Below are 23367 nucleotides of genomic sequence, written 5' to 3'. Positions count from 1 at the left end.
GAGCTCGAGCCCACGCCGGAGTGCGCAGGCGCGGACCACTGAGCCTCAGTCGGGGGTGAGGCTGGTGTTTCTTGGGGACTCTGAGGAGGCGGAGGGACGTGGAAGCTCAGGCCCCGGAGGGCAGACTAGGGAAGCGGGACCCAGTGGGGAGGCCAAGGAGGAAACCAGGCGTCCAAGCCGAACCTGGTGATTATGAGGAGGGAACCGGAACCGAACCTGCGGTAACCAAACACTCCAATCTGTGCGACTGGGGGCCCTCGGGCGTGGTCCGTTGGCATGACCCTGAGGGTGACAATCCAGTGAGACTTGGAGTGAGCTCCGCAAGGGGAAATTTCGTCTGTTTTGACCCTGAGGAAGCTCCATCACAGCAAGAGGGGCCTCACACAGAGGGCGCGCCGCGTGTGTGTGTGTGTGTGTGTGTGTGTGTGTGTGTGTGTGTGTGTACTGAGGCTGCCTCCTTTCCCAAACTACTGCGTTTTGGGTGCGTGCTACTCTGCGGGAGGTTAATGCCGATTGGGTGTGAAAAGTGGACGGAGTAGTGTTGCTGTGTGGGGTTTCTTCTGCCTTTGTCTATTTTTAGATTAGGTGTGAGTCGTGTTTGAGACTAGGTGACGATGGAGAAGCGAAAATGATTTGTGATGTGATTTTGTGACTTTGCCTGGAATTATATAATGTGCTGTCTGAGGTTATGAATCACATGTGGGGGCTATGGGAGGCTGGGTTTTCTGAAGTAAGTTTGATTGAATGTAAACTATGGATGTGTTTGTAACCTACTTTGATTTTTTTGTGATGGAGAAACTCTGTATGATCACTGTCTAGTTGGGTATGTAAGATTTGATTATCTGGATAGTGTCCATTAAGTCTGCTCCAAAATTGTAACTCAGTAGCAATTTAGCAAATAAAACAGAGGTATAAGTACTGGAAAGGAAGAGGTAACAGTTTTATAATTCCCAGATGGTAAGATTCATTGCAAGGAAACACCATATGAACTAAAACTATATGGGTAACATGCAGCAAAAACCAAACAATTTTTACCCATAACTAGTGCTTTCAACACTGATATGCAACTGAGGTTTCCTGCTTCTGAATGAAATGAATGGTGAGGTTAATAGTTTCTTCAGGCATTCTAAGATAATAGAGTATTTGGTACACTTTCAATCACAAAGCCAGTCTCATTTTAGTAATTAAAATAGTTATTTTGCTAAGTATTAATAAAATGTTTGCCGTACCAATCAATACTTCAGACTTCACTTAGCAAAATAAATATTATCCTTTCTGCCTGGAAGCCTACAAAGTGGAAAGATCAATTTCTTTTCTATTTGCATACCTACACTACTAAAAAGTGTTGCTCACTAGTTAATACTTAAATTAGCTATTAGTAAATTAATAATAAATAATTAATGTTCAATAATTAACTGTGCTTCTTGAGTAATGTGAAACTGATGAATCAATAAATTAGATAAAGTAGAGAAATAGAAAGTCCAGATATTCTCAAGCATGTAGGTATATGTAATATATGATAGAGGTGACATTTCACATCAGTTGAGAAAACATGGATTATATAATGTGTAGTATTGCTAAACCCCAAAACACAGGAAAAATCTTCACAAGGCAAAACTACTTTAATAGTAATATGAATAACTAAGAAAAATTATTTGCAACTTAAAACAGGTAAAGGGTTAATTTACTAAATTAAAAAAAAAAAGATAACGTTAACCAGTTAGGAAATAAAAGCACATGAGAGAAAAGACATACATAAGAAGATGCCATCACAGAAAATACATAAAAGCTTCTTTAAACTTATTCTCACTCATGATAAGGAAAATGTAAATTAGAATTACAATATATATTGATAGCAGAGATTAAAAAATCATTACCAGATGCGTCATTAGGGTGTGGGGAGGTATTCTCATGCATTGATGGTGACAATGTAAATTGGTAGAAAATCCATGAGAACAACTTGGAAATATATAATAAACCTATCCTCTATGGGAGATTAAGGTAGAGCTCTAGAGGGAAAAACACAATGTTCCCTCGCTCCAAGCCACAACAGATTTCCCAGAATTTATCCTACCCACTCCCAAAAGATAAGGTTTCTGGTGTTGGTGAGGAAGCAGGATTTATCCATTTTTCGCACTAATCTCTGTCCTGCGTTTGTGTGGGGTACACAGAGTGGGCAAGTGCTAGAACAGTGAAAAGTGATGTAGATTTAGCTGAGTTATTCTGGGAGATTTAAGTCAAATATGGTTTCACATTGCTTCTTGTATCCTCTCGTCTCTGCCTTCTCAGGACTCTTACCTTTTCAAAAGAAGAGCTCAAAAGAGAAGGTTCATCTCTTGCAAATCTCAAAGCCATGCCTCAGGTGAGATGATGTTTCCTCTCTTTCTATAACTATATAACTTGTTTTCAAGTTATATGAACATTTGCTTTCTTGTCCTTAAATTTCCTGGTTATTGGGATTTGCTTCCATGAAACTGGTCTCTAGTGGGGCTCAGATTGGGGTGAGGCAAGCAAGTGTCCTAGGTGGAAAATTTAAGGAGTATTCTCAGAGCTGTGCATCCCTAAATTTTGCACCCTAGGTACCTCATCTTCCTCACCCTAGTTGCAGCCCTGTTCCTGGTTTCTCTTATTCCAACCAGAAAACTGAAGCCTTCCCCAAGTGCACCTTCTAGTTGTAGCTAGTGTTCACATATTGATTGGTTATATCATCATTTCCTTTCTCAGTCTTCTCACAAAAGTGCTGCTGAACAGAAATGTATTATCTTGATTTAAATGGGAATATATTACTTGAATGAATCTAATCTAGACCCTATTTGAGATCTTAAGCTGTTAGGAGTAAAGAAGCAGATGTGGAAAAACCTTGATCATTCCCACTGACCTAGGTTTTGCAGTGGTACAATGGCAAGGAGATCACATTATTAGTTTGATCACATTATTAGATCACATTATTAGTTTGTGGTAAGATGTCCTTTTTTGTGAGGTTTTCGGGATTGAGATTTACTTGCAAGCTTGTCAGAAAACTGAGATTTTACATTCGTCCTCTCCGATCCTATTGTCTATTTTATCCAGGTCTGCCAGAAATTTCTACAAACTGGCCTGACAGTGAAAACCTTTCCAGTATTCCAATGCTGTTATAGATTTACTGCAGTTCTAGTTTCTTCTAATTTTTATACATGGGTGCACAAGAAGGAAATGCATGTTAGTCCACTCTTGAAATATTCTCCTCTTGAATCAAAGGTGGTACTTTGTCCTGTTCTCATATTTTTCTTTCAGAAAATTCCTTTTTATCTACCATTCTTCAAAATATTGGTTTTCCAAAGATGTTAATTGGTTTTCATCTCTTCACTGTCTCTCTTTCTCTATTTGCAATCAGATTCACTCTAAAGGTTATACTGATCTATTTCTAGTGACTCTCAAATACCTCTCTCCATTCTTGACCTCTATCCACAGTGTTGGAACCACATATACAGCCTCCAACAACTATCACCACCTACATGCTCCATGGGCACTTCAAGTACATTTCCAAGGTTTACCTCATTACCTCCTTTGGTCCAGCCTATACTTTTCTTCTGTTTCGCATTTCCATTTTCTAGTCCTTGCTTATGCAGGACTTGCTTATGCAGATAACTAAAGAGTTATGCCTCTCTTTTTCCACTCTGCAACCAATTTATGACCAATTCTGTTGCAACTCAAAGCAACCTGTTGTCCCCTGTCTAGAACACTAACAAAACCTTAACCTAGGAGCCAGCTCTAACAGTGGTTACTTAATTGTCTTTCTCACCTACCACACCTCAAGCTTTCTCTGCTTTTCAAGAGTATTGCGTCTAAAGTACAAATTTTATCACATATGTGCTGACTTAATGTTTCTTCATATTTTTTATATTCTATAACACAGCAGACCCAAACTGGAGTTAAATTACAATGGAATATACAAGAATGTATATTGAAAGGGAGGAAAATACTAACAGTTTACATTCAAGTGCAGTAGTCATTAACAATGTGGGTTGCCATTAATGCCTACTGATGATTTATAAATAAATACAAATCTCTTTGGGGTGTGCCCAGTACATTTTTAAACCACTGCTCTGTAGGAAAAAAATATACTATTATTCCATAAATATGCCCATTGCCTACCTCCATATACCTTTTTCTTCTTAAGCTCAAAGACTCTTAACAAACTGTGTCTTTTGCCATTTCTTGAACTTACTAACTGGTTTTCCTCTCCCTATGAATTATAAAAGCCAATGCCCTTCCTACAAAACAAATTCATTGTGAGTACAAACATTTTTATGTCCTCAACGAAGCCTTGGAATACAAAACAAAATTTTTCTTCACTTTGTCTTGTACATATTTGTGTCATTGCATCTGTAATATCCGTTGAGTGTATGTATGTACATGTAACGCCTCTCTTTTAGACTGCAACTTCTTGATTGTGGTCAGTTTTATTCATTTTGATCCACCAGGCAACCAATCACATTCAAGGCAAACAGCATGATCTCATATATTTTTAGCATGAGATAATAAGTATATACAGATGAATGTATTATCAGAGAGAATGTTCTGCAATATAAAACACAAAAGAAGAAAACGAGTCTGACTGCTGAACATGGGTCGGAACTCGGTCTCCCAACATCTAGTTCTCACTGGTTCCAATCACTTTAGGATGAACTAGAGTATGCCCTTACAGGGACCAGTGTCATTCAAGGATGTGACTGTGGACTTCACCCAAGAGGAGTGGCAGCAGCTAGACCCTGATCAGAAGGCCCTCTACAGGGACGTCATGTTGGAAAACTATTGCCACCTCATCTCTGTGGGTAAGGAAAATTCCTTCAATCTTTCAGTGTCGTGCATCTCCTTTCAAGAGTTTCTGAAACTTATGGAACTTGAAATGTCAGTGATCAAGTGGTGACGAATCCCTTTTTATTAGCAGAAACTATGATCATGTCCTCACTTGCCTAGCGCCAGGTATTAACTTTGGTGAGACGTTATGTATACCTTGTCTGCTGCCTGGAAGCTATGTCTTTCTCTTCCTTCAGTAGTTTTGAAGCCCAAGGAAATTAGACCAAGTCTCATTTTTTATTATCAGGTTTTCACATGACCAAACCTGATATGATCCGCAAGTTGGAAGAAGGAGAAGAGCTATGGACAACAGAGAGAATTTTTCCAAGTCAGAGCTACCTAGGTGAGTCTGTACAGATCAAGACCAGTGGACTCAGGTAGTTGACACTTTTGAATTTGTTAGGGATATATGTGTATATATATATATGTATGCATGTGTGTATGTAGTATGTATATATGTATATATACATATATACACATATATACATACATATGGTGGTAAAATCGCATATAACATAAAATTTACCATCTTAACCATTTTTAAGCATATAGTTCAATGGCATTAAGTACATTTACATTGTTGTGCAATTACCACCATCATCTATCTCCAAAACTCTCTTCATCTTGCAGAACTGAACTCTGTACACATTAAACAATAATTCCCATTACCCCCTCCCCCCCATTAGCCCCTGGCAACCACTGTTCTACTTTCTGTCTCTGAATTTGTCTACCTACTTGGTCTAGGTACCTCATGTAAGTGGAATCATATGGTATTTGTCCTTTTTGTGACTGGCTTATTTCACTTAACATAATGTCCTCAAGGTTCACCCATGTTGTAGTACATGTTTCCTTACTTTTTAGGGCTGAGTAATATTCCATTATATGTATATACTACATTTTGCTTATCTTTTCATGTGTCTGTGGACGCTTGGGTCACTTCCACCTTTTGGCTTCTGTGAATAATGCTGCTATGTACAAATATCTATTTGAGTCATTGTTTCAGTTCTCTTGGGTATATTAGCAGAAGCAGAATTGCTGAATCATACAGTAATTCTATGTTTAATTTTTTGAGGAACTGCCGTACTGTTTTCCATAGTGGCTGTACTATTAAACATTCCTACTAGCATTGCCCACGGGTTCCAGTTTCTCCACATCCTCACCAACGCCTGTTATTTTCTGGTGTTTTTTGATAGTAGCCATCTTATTAAAGGCCTGAGATCTTTGAAGAACCTGTACATGACTAACTTCCATGCCTCTAAAATGTAAATTTAGTTTGAATATCATTCCCCATGTAAGTCCTTTCCTTGTTGCCTTATGTTTATAGAATACTAGCTGCTATTACCTTACCAAGAATCCACTCCAGGTATGATGTACATAGAGATCTTAAGTGTAAAGGTTTTTGAGTTCTGACAGAAATATGAAGCCATGTATCTCACACCCCAGTCAATATAAAGGACACTTCCATTAACCTATTAAGTTCCATCAAGCCTCTTTCGAGTCAGTCCCTCCCACTAAGACAATCACTGTTGTGATTTCTACCAGCATAGATTAGTTTTGTCTATTCTAGGCCTTTTTCATGTCTATTTTCCTTCACTCCGCTTAAAGTCTGGGAGATTTATACATGTTTTTGAACATATAGGTAGTTTATTTTAATTGCAGAATAGTGTTCTACTGTATTAACACACCAATTTATTTATGCCTCTCCTGTTGATAGAGATTTGAAATGTTCCAGTTAGGGGCTATAACGAATAAAGCTGCTGTGAACATTCTAAAGTCTTTTTATGGACATGTTTTTGCTTCTCCTCAGTAAGCACCTAGCAGCTGGTATTGCTCATTCAGAAGGCAAGTATATAGTTCACTTTTTTAGAAACAGCCAGTTTTTAAAAGTTACTATACCATCTTAAACTTTTACCAGCAATGTATGAGAATTTTGATTGCCCCACATTCTCTTCTACTTGTACATTTGATGTTATCAGTATTTTCATTTTGGTTGTTCTGAAGGGTATCGTAGTAGATCTTTGCAGTTTTAATTTATAGTTCCCTTATAACTAATGATGTTGAGGACTTTTTCAAGTGCTTTTTAAATATCTTCTTCAGAGGTACCTGTTCAGATGTTTTACCCACTGTTTATTGGGTAATACATTTTTTCCTTGAGTACTAGGAATTCTTTATGTATTCTGAGTAGAAGTCTTTTGTTTGTTATATGTATTGAAAATACTTCCTCTAGTCTGTGGCTTGCTTATTCATTTTTAATGATATCTTTCAGTGAGCACATTTTTAACTTTGATGAAGTCCAGTTTATCATTTTTTTTTGTTTATAATTATTTCTTTGACCTCTCAAATATTTGCCCTTCTCTGAGGTTGTGAAGACTGTTCCCTGTGTTTTCTTCTAAAACTGTTATGTATATTTTGATTTTTTTTGTTAGTTCTGTGACCCATCTCATGTTAAGAGTTGTTTATAATGTAAGGTAAGGGTTGAGGGTGTGTTTTCTTCCCTACGGATATCAATTTGTCCCATCCCTTGTTAAATGTAATGAAACTGCTGTGCTGATCTAATCAACAATTGTTTGGTCGTATTTCTGTCAATCTATTTCTAGCCTGTTTTTTCCTTGGATATGTTGTAAGTCCTATCCCAATACCACCTGGTCTTTGGTTAGCTTTATAATAAGTCTTGAAAACTTTTTTTTAAAAGTTTGGGCTAGTCTAGGTCATTTTCTTTTTCAAATACATTTTAGAATCAACTTCTAACCTTCTCTAGGTAAATGTGCTGAGATTTTTATTGGTGAGAACTCACATCTTCACGGTATTGCCTTCCAGTCCGTGATTATTTCTTTCCATGTGAGTCAGCGTCTTTAATTCCTACAAGCAACGTTTTATTATTTTCAGTATAGAGGTCTTATATATCTTTCATTAAGTTTATCACTAAGCTTTTAATATTTTTTAATCTTTAGTTTTTAAGTTTTCAATGACAGTTGACACACGATATTATATTAGTTTCAGGTGTGCAACATAGTGATTAGACTTTATATAACTTACAAAGTGATCACCACAGTAAATCCAGTACCCATCTGTTACCCTACATAGTTCTTAAGTAAGTTTGTGAGCAAATGAGTCTACGCTTGGCCTCTTGAAGGGGAGCACCGAGGTCTCCTGGTGCTACTGGTTTTCACAGCCAGATGTTATGGGGACCCCTCTTCCTGGCACTGTGGCTTGATAGAGCCAGGATAGAGCTGCAATCCCTCATTCCTGAGGGGCACATCCACAGCCAAGATATCCCTCCTGATTCTTAATCACCACACCATAGGTATGGGACCTGTCCATTCCGCATCTCCCCCCTTACTACTAGTCTCCACGTGGCTTCTTTTTTATATGCTTAGTTATAGGACTTCTGTTCAGCTAATCTTCAGGTGGTTCTCAATGATGGTTGTTTTATAATTCAGTTGTAATTTTGGTGTGATTGTGGGAGGAGATGAGCACAGTGTTAAAATACTCTGCCATCTTGACCAGAAATCTAAACTTTTAATATTTGTGATGCTATTAAGATTTTTCAATTTTCTTTTTCCAGTTTGTTGTTACTATATGTAGCCACAATTGATTTTTATATATTGACTTTGCATACTTCTACTGATTGTATTACGTTTTGTTTATTTATTTATTTTTTGCTGTTGTTCTGTTTGTGTTGGTATAGTCCTTTAGGTTTTCTACGTACATGCCTTCTTTAAATAAGACATTTCATGTCTACATTTGCAAACTTCATTGCTTTCATTTCTTTTCCATACCCTGTTGTAATGACTAGGACCTATAGTAAAATGTTAAATAGAAGTGGTGAGAGTGAGCATTCTTAGCAATTCAATAAATTTAGAAGGAAGACATTTAATATTTTATTCTTAAGCCCAGTATTAACTGTAGGCTTTCTGTAAGTGCTGTTTATTAGATTCTGGAAGTTCTTTTCCTAGTTTTCTGACAGTTAATTATTAATGGCTGTTGATTTTTTTTTCTTAACAGAATTGTTTTTGTTTTTAAATTTTTTATTGGGAAACAGCCATACTCACTGGTTACATATTGCTTTCATGCTACAATGGATAGTATAGTTGACTCTTTTAAGGAGGGCATAGCTCACAGGGGACCATACGGGGATCGAACCGGCAACCTTGGTGTTAGCAGCACCACATTCAAACCAACTGAGCTAACTCATCACCCATGGCTGTTGATTTTAACATGTGCTTTTCCTGCATCTGTTGAGATGATCATATGATATTTCTTCTTTAATCTGTTATTATATGTATACATTGGTTAATTTGAATTTTAAACCAACCTTGGACTGCTGAGATGAATCCCAGTTGGACAAGACACATGATCTTTCTTATAAATTGCTGAAATTGGTTTTATGAATGATTTTATCAAGGAAAATAGCCTGTAGTTTTCTTGCAATGTCCTTGAAAAGTTTTTATATCAGAATAGTGTCAGCCATATTAAACAGACTGGGGATATTTCATCTTCATTTGTTTTCTTACAGAATTTGTGTAAGATTGGTGTTATTGCTTCCTTAAAAGTTTGATGAAAATCATTATTAAGCCATCTGGGCCTACATTTTTATAATTCGAGACTTTTGCTCCCAGCCCCAACGAAGTAGCAGCTTGGAATTATACTGTTACAGGAAACGACTAGAAAACTGGACAAAACTGTTTTCAGATATTAAGCAATAGGCAGCACAGATCTGGATTCCTGAGAGAAGAGGAAGAAATGAGATGTTCTTTCATTCCAGGCTTTCATCTGAAGGCAAATTGCAGACTGAAGTGCAGAGAGAAGAATCCAAAAAGAACCTAGCAGTTTTACTGATTTGAGGGAACCATGATTGGCATTCAAGGAGATTAAGGTGTCTAGAATATGTAGGACACACTTTCCCCAAAGAGGGAGCTGTGCAGAGAAACAGTTCCCCAAATGTGCAAAAGGTTCCCCTTGTCTTTAGCTAAATATTGTAGGTCTACATTTAAAATCCCATGAGACTAGACAAGGACATGTTCTAAGGAAAACACAATTACTACAGTGTGTTAAGACTGTTCCCATAGCTTCCTGCACAAGAAATCATTTTATTTGCCTCCAGCCAGAGTGGAGAGAACTTGTTAATATATAGGATTTTAGATAGATACCCTAGAAAGGCCACACCTAATAAATGTTGCTAGATTTGTCATAGATTGAAGTGTGCAAGATTTGCCATGAAGGAGCTTAAACAAAAGCATCAAAAGGATTAAACCAATCCAAAAGTAATTGCTGTGTGTCCTCCAGGATCTAAAGGCTGAGGTGAAGTTAGAAGTGTAATAGGTTTCTTAAAGGTGACATCTATGAAAGATAAGAGAAAAAACTAAGATTGGACATAGAAATCTATCAGACAATGGTACAGATCTGATACCTGCAGAAAGAGAGGCAGAGGCTGGCAGAATTGGTCAGGGAGAGCCCCAGACCATTATGCAGATCTGACAAAGTCTTAATCAACCTAAAAGGGAAGTCTGAAATAAAGATTGTCCAGCAGAGGAATCCCTCATAGGTAGAAATGGTGCACCCCCCTCAGTGTTCAGTCATTGGTTGGGGTCTCCCTGGGGAGATCCTTAAAAATCCGAAGAGCATCCTAAAGATGTTAACAATTGGAGGCTTTCAGGTAGCTACATTTCATGCACATAAACGGCATGTTCTTTTTTGAAGGGAGGTCCTAGCAATACAACAGGATATTGTCCTAGCGGCTGCCACAGAATGCCAAAAGGCCAGTACTTTTTATGAAAATACAACCATGTCTTAAATCCAACAACATTAAATTGATAATGTCTGGTGTCCAATCAAAATTATTAAACATATGAAGAAGCAATAAAATATGACCGATTAACAGGGAAAAACTCAGTCAATAGAAGAATAACTCAGTCAATAAAAACATACCTAAGAAAAAGTAGAAGTAGTAGAATTTTCAGACAAGGATTTTAAAACAGCTATTATAAAGGACCTCAGTATCATCAAGATGTAAAGCAAAAATGAACATAACATATCTTTTTGAGATAGCAAGATAGAAATAACCAAATGAAATATCTAAAGATAACTATTCCATATCTGAAATAAAAGAGGATAACCCAACTATGTATTGTATATAAAAGAAACACATATTAAATGTAAAGACACAGGTAGGCGAAACGTAAGAAGATAGAAAAAATATATACCATGCTTTCTTGTGGTTGCCCCCTTTGAGGATGAGATCAACCGCCCTACTCACCCTAAATTTGGTTCAGATGTCAAAACTGAAATCTGACATAATAGGGTTTTCTGTTGGGAAACACGGAAGATTCCCAACTGATCCTAAAATGGCTTGAGAGAGCAAGGAGACGTGTTTGGCTTTGATGTTTATTGTGATTCGAGGGTGGGCCAGATAGAGATTCTACATATGGGCCAGAGCTTACATGGTTTAAATTTTCCACCAGCACCAATAGAGAGAGCATGCAAGCTTTCTTATTGGCTTGCCAAGGTGTGGGGCAAGAGGGGAAAATGAATGTTGGGTTCAGGAAGTTAGCAGTAAGACATCAAAAATAGAATCAGACTCTATTAACACATGCAAACACTAAGCAGAAGAAAATGGGATTAGCTATATATCAAAGTAGATTTCAGAACACAGAATCTTCCAGTGATAAAGAGGGACACTTCATTAGAAGTCGTTACAATCCTAACAGCTTCAGAATACATCAGTACTTCGCAGCTTTTTTCTCATTATCACTTCCCTAAGGAGTCTTTTAGAGATTTTTTTCTGATTGCCAACCTCCCATGAAATTTTAATATCATAATCTATTTATGTTCCTTTGCCCTTTGGAGGGCCTCAAACCATTGTAACTTGTAAGTTTTCATTTCCCCCCAAAACCAATTTTGCTCCCTTAGGAGAAATATCACCCCCAGTGAGAAGGCATGAAATACATGAAGCAAAACTGAAAGGCCTAAAAGGGACAATATAATTATAGCTTAAGATATAAACATCCCTCTCGCAGTAATTGACAGAACAAAGAGAAAAAAATAAACAAGGCTATGGAAGGTTTGAAAACATAATCAATTGTATCTAGTTAATGTTTATAGAATATTTTGAATGGAACATTCACCAAGATAGATCCTATATCCTGGGCCATAAAACAAGTATCGACAAATCAAAAAGAACTGAAATCATAGAGCATGGTCTCTGACCGCAACAGAATTAATTTAAAAAATTTTTTAAATCTCTAAATTCTCAAAATATTTGAAAATTAATCGCCACACTTTCAAATAACACATGAATCAAAGAAGAAATCCTAAAGTAAATTTTGAACTGAATGATGATTAAAACAACACATAAAAATTTGTGGGATGCGTATAAACAGCATTTAAAAAATATATCCCTTTAAACGGGGGTCTAAAATCAGGAATGTAAGCAGTTACTCTAAGAAACTATAAAAAGAAAAGTAAATTAAACTTAAAAGTTAGTAAAAGGGGGAAAAAAACTAGAGCAGAAATCAATGAAATATATAACAGAACAATAGAGAAAAGGAGGATAGCAAAAATAATCAAATTAATAAACCATAGCTGTACATACTAATCAGGAAAAACAAAAAGAAAACACAAATCACCAATATCAAAAATTAAAGAGGCTACATCACTACAGATCCTATAAACATTAAAAGGATAATTAGAGAATATACAAACAATTTTATGCCACAAATAGAGTAGGAGTGAACACTTCCCAATTCATTTTATAAGGCCAGAACTATCTGCAACCAGTGGCACACACATCCCGCATGAAACTAGATATAAAAAATCCTTTAAAAAAATTATAAAACTGAATTTAGCAATATGTAAAAAGGATAATACCTCATGACCAAAAAGTGTTTATCCCAGGAAAGCAATTTGATTTGGTATTCAAAAATAAATATGTAATTCACCATATAAATATGAAAATGGATCTAAAATCAAGGATCTAAGCTGCCACTTAAAGTAACTAGGAAAAAAAATGAATAAATAATATGTAATAATTTCAGTAGATGAAGGAAAATAAATTCCATTCCTGTTTACCATAAAACCTTAGGACAGATTAGCAACCTCAACTTCTTAAAGTATAGCTGCCATCACATTCAATGGTGAAAGCCTGAATGCTTTTTCTCTTAAGATCAAAAACAAAGAAGGATGTCCACTGTCACCACTTCTATTAAACACTGTACTGGACACAAGTCAGTACAATAAGGCAAGAAAAAGAAGTTAAAAGGTAACAGATTAGAAAGGGAACTATCTTCATTTGTAGGTGACACAGTTATGTACATATGTAGTAAATCCTAAGGAATCTAAAAGAACAGAAGAACTGTTAAAACAAATAAATGAATTTATCAAGGTCACAGGGTTCTTGGTTTAAATAAAATTTGGCAACATTGCGTCCAATATTTGGGAAATTTGGGGCCAATTATTTTTTCTGCTCTATTCTGTTATATTTTAAATCATTTACTCCTATCCTCTAGTTCATTGAGGGTTTTTTTTTTTTAATTATGGAACGCTTCACGAATTTGCGTGTCATCCTTGCGCAGGGACCATGCTAATCTTCTCTGTATCGTTCCAATTTTAGTATAGGTGCTGCCGAAGCGAGCACATTTTTTTATTCTTTTAATTTGGGTAATTTCTGTTAACCAGACTTCCAGTTTACTGATTCTCTTATATTCATTTACTGGTAAATCCATCCAATGAATTTTGTATTTCAGATATTGGCGCTTTTTAGTTTGTTTTTACTCTTTGCTGAATACTCCGTCTCTTCACCAATATTTCCTTTTATTTTCCTTGTAGATTTGTAAACGTATTTATCATAGTTACTTTAAGTTCCTTATTTTCTGATTCAAACATAGGGGGACATATATCAGTTTGTTTCTGTTGACTGATTTTTATCTTTTCTATTAGTCACTCTTTCCTGTTTCTTCTCAGGAAAACCTTGTAGGTTATATGTTGTGAAGATGCTGGATCCTTTTCCTTCCTCTGAAGATTGCTGAGTTTTAATCTAGTAGGTAGTTAAGTTACTGGAGGCTCATGTTGATTCCTTTGTCAGATTGCTTTTAAGTTTTTTACATTATTTCAGTTTCAGATTTGCGTTTAGTTTTATGGTTTTCTCTGAGTCTTGGGATGCAGTCTTTACTTCTAACACTTCTAATTCTGTTTTGGGGTTTCAATAGAAAGACCAAAGATTTACCAGGTTTCTTGAACTTAGCACAGGATTGGAATTAAGTACACTGTTTTTCCAGAGTTAAGTAACTGCTGAAATATTTGTTTAATTCTTTCAGAGCTCGTTTTTTTTTTTTGCCCCTTTATGCTCCTTACAGTCTTGCTCTGCAGAAATGCAGGTAACCAAAGTTTTGAGGAGGGGGTTATGCTAACGTTGGGGCTCTCTTTCTATGACTTCTCCATTCTCAGACTTTGTTCTCAATTTACAGCCACTCTGAGCCCTGCACTACGATCTCTGATTCTTGTGCACAGGGTGACTCCTGCTTTTTTCTTGAGATCTGTTCCCTGTGTGCTGCACAAACTACCAAGGCACACAGTAGAAAACCTGGATAAATGTAGATCTTATACAGTGTGTGTTTTTTCTTTCAAAGGTTGTATGCATTCCAGTTTCTGCCTGATTTTGATCACTTTGTCAAACAAGTTGGTTTTTTCCAGTTGGCCCATAGTACATCATTGCTATCAACTGGTAGATTGTGTTGATACAAACTTCTTTTACAGAATTGGGATGTCTAGATCAGCAGTTCTCAAACTTTTTAGTCTCAGGTTTTGTTTATACTCTTAAAAGTATTAAGGATTAAAAAAAACTGTGTGTGTGTGTGTGTGTTTGTGTATGTGTACCCTATTACAAATTAAAAGAAAAAAATTAAATATTCACTTATTAATTCATTTTAAAACAATATAAAAATAGTAAACTCATTACATGTTGACATAATCATATTTTTACAAAAATAACTATTGTCCAAAAGGAAAAAAATGATGACAAAAGTAGCATTGTTATATGAATGAACTTTATTTAATGTCTTGCTTAATAGAAAACAACTGATTTTCATACCTGATTCTGCATTCAATCTGTTGCAATCTGTTGTTTTAATTGAAATATATGAACAAAAAACATCGTCCTACATGAATATATGTAGTTTGAAAGGGAAGCATTTTAAAAGCCTGTTTAGATTGCTATGGATACTTTCATTAATACTATACCGAAACTTAACAATTTGTAGTTTCTAAACAGTTAGTTGCAATGGAGAATCTGAAACCATAACACTGAACTTTTTGTACACTGTTACATAAAATCCAATAGTCTATTTAAATACGTTTTTTCACCCATGCATTTTTTTGGTAATGTTATGCATTGGTCATTTGGAAAGGCACAGTTCACTGACGTGTACAGATCTTCCAAATTTTGCCACATTTCTATATACAATATAAAAAACACTCTAAACCCACATTTGTTACACCAGCAAGCTTATGAGAAAAGTCTTTTATGTATTAGGAAGCTGACACAATATCAAATATAAGCTTTCCAACATAATGACCTTTAGTTGAAAGCTTGAATTTTATCATTGATAACAAATATTGGCAGACGTTTTCTTTGAATTGACAGGCTCCCATTGTACAAGAGAATGTCTACCAGATACTCACATCTGAATAACAGTCCATTGTACTTTCAAGTAAAAATGCTGTTCCACAAAAAGTAGTTACTCAGTTCTCAACTCAATAATTACACCAGTACTTTTCCTCACAAAATACATTATACTCTGGTATGCAACCGGAGTGCTTTATGCATACTTCTTTAATCATCACACAGCATGTTGACAATATATGACCTCCACTCAAGGGTGGAGATCTAATAAAGTAAATAATTTTTTCTGCTCTATCAAGAACAGTATTAAATGAAACACTTTTTTTCTGATTATGTGTTGATTAGAAAGGAGTGATTACTATTGTAATTTGGTACCAGTGCTTTGATTTATGCTAATGTGTCAACATTTTATCCACTGTATTAATCATATTTTGTATTTCCTATATTTTATGATGTTATGACATCTTTGGGGGCCTTGCTGGTTGGAGAGAGATGCCCCTCTCAAAGCTAGCTAATTCCTAGAGACAGTAAGCACCTTATTGGTGAGCCCACTTTTCATGTGTAAACCAACCAATCCCAAGTCTGAACCCTCAACCACCTCCTTTATCTAACTCTCACACACCAAGCCAGTATATCCTCTGCTCTAAATCACCCAGGACCAGGTACCTGGCAACTAGAGACCCACCTTATAATCCATAGCTTGCCAACACTATTCAATCTAGCTAATACCTAAGCTGTTTCCCCTGCCCTGCCTTGCCTTTTTCGTAGAAGCAAGACCTAGGCCTTCCCCTCACTCCTTTCTACCTCCTGACCACACCTGCTGCTTCCCCATGTGACCTTGCATGGCATAGCATGCCCCCTCCTCTCAGGAACTGAAGATAATAACAATCTTTTTTTAACACCATTAGCTTCTCTCTGTAATCACTCAGTCACCTCCGTAAACTAAAATTCCACAAGTACAAATAAGACACTCATTATTGGCTTTTGCCCCATTTGTGCAAATATGAACACAGTTAAGACAATTGAAGTATTGTTATTATTAACAAAAATAGTTTTGATTTTGTGGACCTCCCATAAGAGTCTCAGGTACTAAAGATTCATGAATCACATTTTGGTAACTGGTGATTTAGGTCTTTGTTGTTTTTTATCTCTTTAAAATTTCAATCCTCTGTCTTTCTTCTTTTGTTATAGTTTCCTATTTATAGGCATTATTAAATCTATCCAAAAAATAAAAAGGAAATAATTGTCTAATATTTTTTTCTCCTCTTACTTAGTTTATATTTTCTTTCTTTTCTTTCCCAGTACAATGTTTTATACTTGTTTCCTGCACTTAGTCACATCCCATTCTTACTGTGAGACCTGCCATCAGATTTCAACATCTATAGGCCTTGGACTAAAGTAATATCAGTATCACCATTTCTTCCCAATAAATCTCTGTCTCATATCATAGTGCTCAGATTCCTGATATCTATCCACCTTGATCTGACTGAAAAAACTAACTCATTCTCATCCTATTTCCCCAAATGCCTTTTCACATCTTGGTTGCTTTTCTTCCCTTTATTTACATTTCCTGAGAAAAATATATATTTGTTGAATAAATGGATATTATTTCAGTAGGCTCTCATTGGTGTAAATGATCTTTCTTCATCCTCAGTTCTCGTCACTATAAAAGTCCTGTAAGCTTTAATAATTTGATTCATTCTCAAGTTGTGATTTCTTTGTTTTATGTGAATGTCTATTTGAAAGCCATTTTTAGCCCATTTCTCCCACCTGAACTCTAGTGCTATATTTTAATCTGCCTACAGCAATACAGCAATCAGCTGTCTCATCCTTTTGGTTATTGATATTATCAGAAGTAACAGTCATTCTCTTTACCTTACCATATTTGTTTCTGTATCCTTTTGTTCCCATAATCAGTCCCTTGTAGTATCAGGTAGATTCCATCATCTCTTATCCTATCTTAATGATCTCTCCACAATTTGTGTCATTTCTCTCTGAGAAATATCTTTATAGGTTCATTTTCTCATTTTCCACTGACGTCTTCCAAAATGAAAATCATATTTCAGGTGTGGACTGTTGTAATTACCACTTGCCATGATTTTTCCCCAGTTCTTTCAGTTTACATTGTCAATACGCTAAAATCATGTCACATGAAATTTAAATTCCTTTTTTTTCAAGGGCTGACAGAATAATATCCCATCTGGTTATTCAAAATGTGTTTCTCTCTGTGACTGCGACCTTTTGCTAACCTCTATTTATTCTAGTCTCCCAAATGTACTCCATACAATTGATTGTATTCTTTACAACTGGGCCTTTCATTATATGACAGCTGCTCTATGCCTATATGGATACTTGAGAAATTAGCCACCTACAAAGTTAGAGGGTACAGTAGTACACACAAGACCACCCTCACTTCTGACACCAATTATAAATTCAGGGGTCCCCAAGTCTACTGTTAGGATCAGTACTTTGCTAGGACTCACAAAACTTACTGAAAGCTGTAACATTTACAGTTATAATTTGTTAGAGAGGAAGAATACAGATTAAAATCAAGCCAAGCACATAGGACAGAGTTGAGGAAAGTACCAAACATGGAGCATCTATAGTCCTCTTTCTGTGGTATTATGGACAGCATTACAGAATATCATCAGCCAGGGAGGCTTCACCCAGGCCTAGTATCCAGAGTTTATACTGGGGCTCCATCATATAGGCTTGATTTACTTCCCACATGGCTGATCTCAGTTTTGAGCCCCTTAAGAAGTCAAGCTGATACTGTGTAACCCCAAAGCCCCGACCCTAAATTACATTGCTTTCTGGCTGGCCAAAAGCTCCTAAGCAAACAAATATACTTCTGTCAGGCATGACATTCCATGGACTTAGAGATTACCTTCCAAAAGCCAAAGGCAAATGGCAAACCTTTCATTGGGCAAGGTTATATTCTTTCTTTTTTTTTTTTTTAGGTTTTTTTGTTTTTTTAATTTTATTGGGGTGACAATTGTTAGTAAATTTACATAGATTGCAGGTGTACAATACTGTATTACATCATCTATAAATCCCATTGTGTGTTCACCACCCAGAGTCAGTTCTCCTTCCATCACCATATATTTGATCCCCCTTACCCTCATCACCCACTCCCCTAGGTTATATTCTTTACTACACATTACTATATATCCTTTAGTCAAAAGATAAGGTTTCACTTCCTCCGTGAAATGTTCCTCGACTACTCCAGATCATGTCAATTCCTTTTATTCTGCATTTACATTCTATTGATTGTAACATACAAACTAACACATCCTTTCATGTGATCTAATAATTTCATATGTGATTCAACATTGTTTTATCTGAGGCTTCTTTCCCTATCTGATTAACAATTCCCTCAAAATAAAGTCCACTATTTTCCTTACTCTATCTTGTAACAGAAGCTAGATATTCAGTAATTACCTGATGTCTATGGTACCACGTAAGGAAAACATCTTTCTCATCTATTCAGAAATCATTTAATGGTAAGGTTTTTCGTTTTAGATGTTCATGCCAAGGTCACATCCCTTTACCTCAGATAACAGGGTGTTAAATATATACTTAGAATGTTTCAAAGAAGGTAATAAAATATTGACTTCCAAGAGCATGTTTTAGTTGGGAAAGAAATATTTTCAAATTGAGCTTTTTTTCATAGAATATTCATATTTAAATAGCAGGTTGTTGAAAGATTTCTTGAAATGGGTAGTCTAGACTAAAATTATATTCTAATTTCAGACAAATTAGACATTGAAGATGTTGAAGAAGGCTTTTGGATAAATTGGGTAGTAGCATGTCCCTGAAGCTGACTGAGGTTCTCAGGAAGGCAGTGTAACTCCAATTACCAATACAAATTAGTTTTGCATATTCTAGAACTGCACATAAATGGAATTGTGCAATATGCACTCTTTGCATAAAGCTTTCACTCTGAAAAATGTTTGAGATTCATCCCTCTTGTCATTGTTTATCAGTAGGTTTTTTTTCCTTTTGTTGCTGAGTAGTATTCCACTGTATGAATATGTGACACAATATCACCTGTTTAACCTTTAATGGATAATTAGGCTGTTTCGAGTTTAGTGCTATTGTAAATAAGATGCAAGTCATGGGTAAGATGAATCCAATTTTAAATTGCTCCACCAGATATGGGTGGTAGTAAGGTAACAGGAGTAAGATATAGCCAAGAATTTATAAGAAAAATAATAGGTACGGTCAATCAGTGCCATCCATATACATTGTAGAATGCAATCCTTCACAGCCCCACCAGGGGATAGCAGAGTTTAAGATATGTTACTACATAGAGAGGAGATCTGGAACCCATCCTTCTCTAAAACTGAAAAAGTAATTCAGAAATTAAAAAGAAGAAAAATTAGAATTGATGGTGAGGAGAATTTAGTAATTGACCATTCCTCTGGAAGAATAAATCGATGTAGCAACAATCAGTGATTATGTTCATGTTGCAAGTATGCTTTATCTTCTGGTTTATTTTATAATTCCTAATGAAAATGTTTTCCTAATCCTTCCCTTTTAAGAGAAAACAAATCACAGTTATATGGAGAGTTAGGGCCTATATAGACTAGTGTTTCTGTCAACACTAGGAAATGAGTGCTTGAAAAGTTGATTTCCATGGATGGGCTAAACGCAAGTGAAGAATAAACAAATGGAAGCATGTTATAACACTTATTTAGGCATGAGGAAATAAATATATAGGTTTTCATCTCCACCTGAGCAGTTTTCCTTGCTTACTGTTTAGTACTCTTGATAGGCTCACTCTATTATCTCTGAACCTGCCCATTCCAACTACAACCCCACTTTCACCATCCTTTGCTTATTTGTCCTTGTGTTTATTACACCTGCTCAATATAGCTTATATTTACAACATGCCAAAGATATGAGTGTTCTTTGTTTATGCCAGTTTTTCCTCATTTTAACAGTATAGCAGGATTTGTGTTTATGTTCCATGCATTTTCCCTACCAAGAGGTAATTTATTTTGGCCTTTCTGTAGATCACAATAGTGAGACAGACAGTCCCACCATGGGTTGTTTGTACATACATCTAATCCATAATATTTATGTGAAGACTTACAGTGTTGTTCATTGTATTCTTTTGCAGAAGAAGATGGGAAAACTGAAGATGTTTTAATGGAGTTTAAAGAATACCAAGATAGGCACTTTAAATCAGTTGTATTCATCAACCACAAAAGACTAATTAAGGAAAGAAGTAATATTTTGGGGAAAACACTTACTGTGGGTAAGAACTGTATTATTTCAAAAACAACACTACATGAATATAAACCTGATGGAAAGGTTTTGAAAAATATTTCAGAATTAGTCATTAGAAATATAAGCCCTGTAAGAGAGAAGTTTGCTGAGAGTAATGGATGGGAGAAATCACTCCTCAATACTAAGCATGAGAAAATTCATACCGCGGTGAATCTCTATAAACAAACAGAAAGGAGCCTGAGTGGTAAACAAGAGCTTATTCAACATCAGAAGGTTCAAACTCCAGAGCAATCATTTGATCATAATGAATGTGAAAAATCCTTCCTAATGAAAGGAATGTTATTTACACATACTAGAGCTCATGGAGGAGAAGGACCCTTTGAATACAATAAAGATGGAATAACCTTCATCGAAAAGTCAAATCCCAATGTCCATCCACAAAATCTTATGGAGAAGAAGCCCCATGCATATAGCAAATATGGGAAATTCCTCTGCAGGAAGTCCATTTTTATTATACATCAGCGATCTCAAACAGAAGAGAAACCCTTTCAGTGTCCTTACTGTGGGAATAGCTTTAGAAGGAAGTCTTATCTCATTGAACATCAGCGAATTCACACAGGTGAGAAACCTTATGTTTGCAATCAATGTGGAAAAGCCTTCCGTCAAAAGACAGCCCTCACTCTTCATGAGAAAACACATATAGAAGGGAAACCGTACATTTGTATGGATTGTGGGAAGTCCTTTCGTCAGAAGGCAACCCTTACTAGACATCACAAAACACATACAGGGGAGAAAGCCTATGAATGTACTCAATGTGGAAGTGCTTTTAGAAAGAAGTCGTACCTCATTGATCATCAGCGAACTCACACGGGAGAGAAACCATATCAATGTAATGAATGTGGGAAGGCATTTATCCAGAAGACAACCCTCACTGTACACCAAAGAACTCACACAGGAGAGAAACCCTATATTTGTAATGAATGTGGGAAGTCCTTCTGCCAAAAGACAACCCTTACTCTCCATCAAAGAATTCATACAGGGGAAAAACCCTATATTTGTAATGAATGTGGGAAGTCCTTTCGCCAGAAGGCAATCCTCACCGTTCATCAGAGGATACATACAGGAGAGAAATCCAATGGATGTCCTCAGTGTGGGAAAGCCTTTAGTAGGAAATCAAACCTCATTCGCCATCAGAAAACTCACACAGGAGAAAAACCATATGAATGTAAAGAATGTGGAAAGTTCTTCAGTTGTAAGTCAAACCTCATTGTCCATCAGAAAACTCACAAGGTAGAAACCATGGGAATATAATAAAATATGTGACTTTTTTAGTAAAAACTTTTAAAGTCATAGTAAACCCTGTATATGATATTGCTTGCAAGCGTAATAATATTCAGCAAGTTAAGGTACTATATCACATATACTTACTTACTGTTTGCCAGCCTATAAAACACAAGGAAAGAATTACTAGACAAATTAAATGTCAAAAATATTGAAAATACAAGCCCCAATTTTTTATTATTAGATTCAGCAGACATAAACTTCCTCTATCAAGTTGCTACAATCATTTAAAATTGCTTATTTTTAATTTCAATACCTACCTTGTTCGGAACAAGCAATAAACAGTTGGCTGACAGTGGTCTACAAACCATACTGTGAGCAAAAGAGTTTGAGGTATGAGCTGTGTTAATGATTGCAAATATGGAATAAAAATTAGTTATTACCTCCTGAGAGTTAACTACAGTTCTGACTTCTAACATTATAAATTAGTTTTTGCGTATTATAAACTTTTATACAAATTGGATTATATATCATGTATTTTTTCATATATGGCTTGTTTCATTCATCATTATGTCTCTAAAAGTCATAATTAGTGCATGTGGCAGAAGTTCATTTATTTCCATTCTGTGTAGAATTTCATTATATGATTATATCATAATTTATCCAAATTATTGTTTGTGGACTTCTTCATTGTTTACAGCTTAGGGTCATAATAAATGATGCTTCTGTAATATATTTGTCTTTTGGTGTACATATATTTATTTCTCTTGTGGATATACTTAGGAGTGGAATTTCTGGGTCCTGGGGCAGATGTATGTTTGGTCAGCTTTGGTAGATACTACCAAACAACTCAGAACTTCACAGCATGAGTTCATTCATTCTGAAGGAAAACAATTGAATATTATCAGTTGGTGATAGTTCAAACCAGAGAATTCATAGTAGAGGGAAACTCTATGAATATTGTGAAAATTGGAAATCCAAATGCAATGCATGTACAAAGGCTTTAGCCACAGCCCAAATCTTAATATATACCAGATAAATATAATAAACTTGAGATTTCCTTTAGCCACAGTAATGCCTTATATGAGTATGAAATCAGAAAGTCATACTAGAGAAAGGGAGGCACCTAGCATCTTCGTTTCTCAACATTAGAGAATTCTAACCGGAGAAAAACCTTATGAATAAAATGAAGGGGGCAGGGGATAACCTTTACCTATGGCCTCTATGTTACTGGTCATGTGAAAATGATGACTGTGGAAAAACTTTAGCCATAGCTCAAATCTTACCCAACATCCGGAAATTCACGTTAGATGGGAAATTTTCAAATGACACCAGGAAATTCACATTAGATGGGAACTCTTACACAACACCAAAGAGTTCATACTAAAGAAAGGAAG

The 23367-nt window shown here is 35.9% G+C and overlaps 1 protein-coding gene across 1 annotated transcript; it reads left to right on the top strand.

Moving 5' to 3' along the window:
* Nucleotide 1: 1 nt before the first annotated feature.
* On the top strand, nt 2-22698 carry ZNF382 (zinc finger protein 382). Its single transcript, XM_081032960.1, has 5 exons — nt 2-186; nt 2290-2362; nt 4688-4814; nt 5087-5182; nt 20580-22698. The coding sequence occupies exons 2-5, from the start codon at nt 2354-2356 to the stop codon at nt 21998-22000; spliced, it is 1653 nt and encodes a 550-aa protein (XP_080889086.1). The 5' UTR covers nt 2-186; nt 2290-2353; the 3' UTR covers nt 22001-22698.
* Nucleotides 22699-23367: the final 669 nt, after the last annotated feature.

The sequence above is a fragment of the Rhinolophus hipposideros genome (genome assembly GCF_964194185.1).
Source record: "Rhinolophus hipposideros genome assembly, chromosome: 21".
NCBI classification, from domain to species: Eukaryota; Metazoa; Chordata; class Mammalia; order Chiroptera; family Rhinolophidae; genus Rhinolophus; species Rhinolophus hipposideros.
This window is presented reverse-complemented; position numbering and strand designations above follow the sequence as displayed.

Coding starts and splice junctions, on each gene's coding strand:
- ZNF382 (XM_081032960.1), top strand. Junction 4,815..5,086: donor TTGCCACCTCATCTCTGTGG/GTAAGGAAAATT, acceptor TTTTATTATCAG/GTTTTCACATGACCAAACCT. Junction 5,183..20,579: donor TCCAAGTCAGAGCTACCTAG/GTGAGTCTGTAC, acceptor ATTCTTTTGCAG/AAGAAGATGGGAAAACTGAA.